Source organism: Neophocaena asiaeorientalis, unplaced genomic scaffold (assembly GCF_003031525.2).
Source record: "Neophocaena asiaeorientalis asiaeorientalis breed wild unplaced genomic scaffold, Neophocaena_asiaeorientalis_V1.1 scaffold280, whole genome shotgun sequence".
Lineage (NCBI taxonomy): Eukaryota > Metazoa > Chordata > Mammalia > Artiodactyla > Phocoenidae > Neophocaena > Neophocaena asiaeorientalis.
The window spans coordinates 4743155-4747685 of record NW_020185321.1 but is presented as its reverse complement, the minus strand read 5'-3'; the positions used below and the strand labels follow the sequence as shown (position 1 = coordinate 4747685).

Sequence of the window (4531 nt, the reverse complement as noted above, 5' to 3'; positions counted from 1 at the left end):
GAACGGTATTATGGGGCGGGGGTGGGGGGGTGTCCCAGGGTACATTTTGGCTGCCCTTGTTGAGCTTTCGCGAGGTTTCTAAGGAGTGTGTGTCATGATTATGGGGGGCCTAGTGGGATGTCCAAGGGATATGAGGGCATTATTAGGGGACAGGTCACGGGTTTATTGTTGGTCTTGTGTCTTATGTATTGTAGGAGATACTGCGGGGTGTTTTGAAGGATTTTAGGCATTTTTATGGCTCTTGGGGACATTTTGGAAGTCTTATTGGCTATTGGAGACCGTCTCGAGGGAGTTTAGGGCTTGTTGGAGTTCTCACACCGTGTGGCCATTATATATTATTAGGAGTATCATGGGGAATAATTTAAAGGTCTTACAGGAACATTTGAGTGTTAGGAAGGGTCTTTCATAATAAAATGGGGTCTGAGGTGAGTCAGAGGGTCACTATTGTAGTCATAAGCTAGCTGGCTACTCCTGTTGTGAAAGGATGATCCCACATCCCAGTTTTCCTGGGAAGGTCCCACTGTCCACCTGAGGGTCCCAGCATTCCGTCTGGCTAGAGCTCCCTTTCACTCTCAGAACGTCCCCCATGTGGCTACTAGAGCATTTTAAATGGCAGATGTGGCTCCCATGGCCACGGAGGCAGAGGTCAGGCCCTATGCCGTCCACCAGGTCATGAGGAAGCAGGCCTGTGGGCTTGTCCCAGTGGAGAGATTCAGCTGCCAGCTTCCATGCTGGCCCCCATGCACATCCCCTTCTCCCGGCCCCCCAAAACCCCAACGCGCACATAGGGAGTTTCGAGGCTGCTTGGGCGTGAGGCAAGATCATTTAAGAGTGAAAATTGAACAAAGACCCCCTCCACTGAGAGGTGAGATGGAGCCCTGGCCAGGTGGTCTGAGAATTCCATCCTGGAGTTTTGGATCCTGTGCAGAGCCAGGAGTCGGGGAAAGAGTGGCCCTCGGTGCTCTTTCCGCTGATCCATCCTCAACAGTTATGGGCAGAGCCTGGGAGAGGTGACAGGGTCAGCCTGTGAGAGTGGATCAGGTTATTTCTCCCCAGGGTGCATACACACACACGCACACGTGCACACACACACACAAACACACACACCTCATACCCTATGTCCCAGTCAGCTCCATTCTGTCCCTGTCTTACCTGAAGTGATGAGAGGTGGGGCATCCCCTGGATAGTGACTAGGGAAAGAAAAGTGATGAGATCTCTGTTCACCCCCGTTCATCCTCTCCCTCAAGGCTAGAGGATTCTCAGCTTGCCCCGACATATCTTCCTAGCTATTTTCCCACAAAGTTGTACCATCCCAGGGACCAAAGCATTTCATGATTGGAGGCCCTCTGAGGATTCATGGCTCTGAAGAATAAACCTGGAAGATCTCAGTAACAGGAATTCTCCAGGGCAAGACCCAGAAACCCGGCCTTTTCTTTTTTTTTTTTTTTTTGCCAAATTTAGCTCTTTCCCCCGAAAGGTGTCTGTCCAGTATGAGGCAGGCACACTGCCTGGAACCCATCTTACCGGGGCTTCCGGCTGAACTTGCATTTGCATTTCCCACCTGTTAGGAGAGAGGGGAATGTCAGGGGAAGACACCCACCGCCCTGCGCTGCCCGCTCCCCCGCCAGCTGCTCCACTCACTCATGAGGACGATAATGCCAATGGCGCACAGGACCGCTGCGAAGACGAGCCCGCCGACACGGAGCCTGAACCAGTCTAGGAGAAACCCAGAGGGGGCCCTCGGTGCCAGCCCGTGCCCTCCTCATCCAAGCCCCCAACCGCTTGACGATATGCATTAGGCACCCCTGATGTGGGATACAGCAGTGGAGAGAACAGACAGCCCTCCAGCCCCCGCACTCACTTTCCAGTCTCTACACAGCAAGCGACAGAGATCTAACATGGAGTTAGGTAGAGAGAAGCGGTCTGAAGACATATAAGCAGGGCCAGGGGACAGAGAGTCAGAAGACAGCTCTTTTAGGGAGAGTGGCCAGGGGAGACCCGGCTGAAGGGGCACATTTGAGCAGAGGCCTGAGGAGGGGAGGGAGGGAGCATAGGGCGACGTGGAAGAAAACGTGGGGGTGGTTCTAAGGACCAGGCTGGCATGCCTGGTTGCCTTAATCCCCTGTGTTTACTGTTCAATGCCCCAATCCTCACCCCTGGGTCACCCCCATCAGACCCTCACTCAACCCTGTGTGGGACCGTTGGCACGAAATCGGTCTGAGGGGTGAGTGGGGCTGCAAAGGGAGGGGCACAGGCTCTCACCATAGTAGAAAGGACTGTTTTTATCTGCAAGGAAAGAAAAATAGGACATGAATCCAGGATAAGAGTGGGGATGCAGGGGTCCTGGGGGAGACTTTGGGGGCGGGACTGGTGGAAGAGTCAGTCTGACTCACCTTCCGGGTCGTTGGCATCCAAGGCAGGCAGGCCTGGCGGGGAGAAGCGGGGTAGGAGAGAGATGGGGGTGCTGGCCTCGGCAAAGCTGGGGCCAGGGCCGTTGGAGCTCCAGGCCTCAGCGTAGGGTCCCCTGATGGACAGTTCCCTACCTCCCACGGGCACAGGGGTCCAACCCCAAACTAGCTCCTCTGCACGTTCCACCTCGGAAATGAGGGTTTCCCCCGACTCAGCCCCACACCTGCAACAGGTTTTCACCTGGGTGGCTTTGGGCCACCTAGCCAGCCTTTGGCCTGATGTTTCCAGACACCTGGCTAATCCACACCCCCTGCAGAAACGAGCGATGGTCTTGTCAAGATGACAGGTGGCTTCAGCTCCCAGGCGTTCTCAGCCCTCACCTCCTGGTTCTGCCACGTCCACATCCCACCCATCCCTCACCACTCCCCTTAAAGTGACTTACTAATTATAAACTTAATATGCTTTATTTAAAAATGCAACTTTACATCACTACCCTGAATGGAATGGCAGTCTTGCCCAATGTAACTGATAAAAACAGATACAATGAGGGCTTCCCTGTGGCGCAGTGCTTGAGAGTCCACCTGCCGATGCAGGGGACACGGGTTCGTGCCCCGGTCCGGGAAGATCCCACATGCCACAGAGCGGCTGAGCCCGTGAGCCATGGCCGCCTAGCCTGCGCGTCCGGCGCCTGTGCTCCGCAACGGGAGAGGCCACAACAGTGAGAGGCCCGCGTACCGCAAAAAAAAAAAAAAAAACAGGTACAATGAAAGCAAAGGACTAGGTTTGAATTCTGGCTAGAAGCAGTGGGCTGCCTTAGCTCTGGGCCTAAGCTCTGTTCTTTCTTTGTTAAAGGGAGGTTCATATTTTTAAATTATATTTAAAGCACAAACACATGGTGCTTACTCTGTCCCAGGCACTCTTCTAAGTGCTTTGCAAATAGTAACTCGTTTAATCCTCACAGTGACTCTATAAGTAGGTGCTACTATTGTCCAGATGGGGAAACTGAGGCACAAGGGGCTTTGGTAACTTGCCACATAACCTTGAAACTCTTACCTCTCGTAATCAAGTGTTAAGAAGTGTTAAAGACACAGTAGCCCAGAGCTGAGCCTTCTCGATATCACCAAGGAGACATCAAGACCATGCATGACGAGCTGTGTGAACCTCTGCTTATAAGAGGTCCTCCTTTATGTGTTCCTTGAAATCACCAGTATGGCACTTCCCACCTTCCAGGAGATGCTGTCCTGAGACTCACCACCCCACAGGGGAGGCAGAAAGCACGAGAGAGCCACACACAAGCGTGGTCACCACCCAGCTGAGGGGGTCAGGGGAGAGGCAGTCCAGGAACGGGCACTCACCTGCCAGGAGGACAAGCAGGCTCAGGGCCACCTCTTGCATGTCGGAGAGCTGGCCTGGAGGGATCTAGGGGGGAGGTCCAGCTTTAGCAGGGCCACCGGGATGCCTCTGGTTCCCAATCCCCTGCCACTGTGCTCCTTATCCAGGGTACACAGCTCACCCCAGGGCAGAAAGCCTGGCCTTGAAACTCCGCTGGGCTGAGAGATAAGAAGGAGCCGGAAAGTGCAGTGGGGGCTGGGTGAGAACGAAGGCCTACAGGGGGAGCAGCAATAATAACTCACTGGACCTGGACTTGAGGCTTTAAGTGAATCGCCCTGGCAACCAAATGAGGAAGGTGCCGCCAGCTGTTATCCCCATCTTACAGATGTGGAAATTGAGGCTCCAGAGGTGAAAGTGGGTGCTCAAGGTCACCTTGCCAGGAAGTGGGATTTAAACCAGACCTGGCTCTGCGGAGGCTGTTCCTAACTCAGGACTCTCTCAGGGCCTTGGGGTGTTTTGGGAAATGGGGTGTTGGGAGCCAGGTGGCAGGAGGCCTTGTTCCTGGGAGTGTCTCCCACAGACAGCTCGGAGCCTGCCCGCCCTGCCCAGACTTCGCAGAACTTGGGCTGGGCCAGGGCTGGGGACTGAGCTGGCTCCTCTTGTTGCTCTGGGCAGGATGTGGGGAGGAGAGAACTCAGAGAGGATGGGGGAGGGGGGAGGGGGAGGGAGAGGGCAGCCCCAGCCTCATCTTCTGCCCCACCCTCCTCGCACCCCACCCTCCTGCTTCTGC

At 54.8% G+C, this 4531-nt stretch overlaps 1 protein-coding gene across 1 annotated transcript; it reads right to left on the bottom strand.

The window, feature by feature from the left end:
- Positions 1-804: 804 nt before the first annotated feature.
- FXYD3 (FXYD domain containing ion transport regulator 3) lies at positions 805-3930 on the bottom strand. The gene is made up of 7 exons (XM_024734006.1): positions 3765-3930; positions 2394-2426; positions 2263-2286; positions 1642-1716; positions 1525-1561; positions 1153-1190; positions 805-1001 (listed from the first exon to the last, which is right to left on the bottom strand). The coding sequence occupies exons 1-7, from the start codon at positions 3802-3804 to the stop codon at positions 982-984; spliced, it is 267 nt and encodes an 88-aa protein (XP_024589774.1). The 5' UTR covers positions 3805-3930; the 3' UTR covers positions 805-981.
- Between the last annotated feature and the right edge of the window lie 601 nt (positions 3931-4531).

Excerpts from the sequence above, each read along its gene's own strand:
- FXYD3 (XM_024734006.1), bottom strand. The coding sequence starts at position 3,804 with ATGCAAGAGGTGGCCCTGAGCCTGCTTGTCCTCCTGGCAG. Across the intron at positions 2,427-3,764 it reads CCTGCTTGTCCTCCTGGCAG|GCCTGCCTGCCTTGGATGCC; the intron begins GTGAGTGCCCGT and ends TCTCCCCGCCAG. Across the intron at positions 1,191-1,524 it reads AAGTTCAGCCGGAAGCCCCG|TCACTATCCAGGGGATGCCC; the intron begins GTAAGATGGGTT and ends TTCTTTCCCTAG.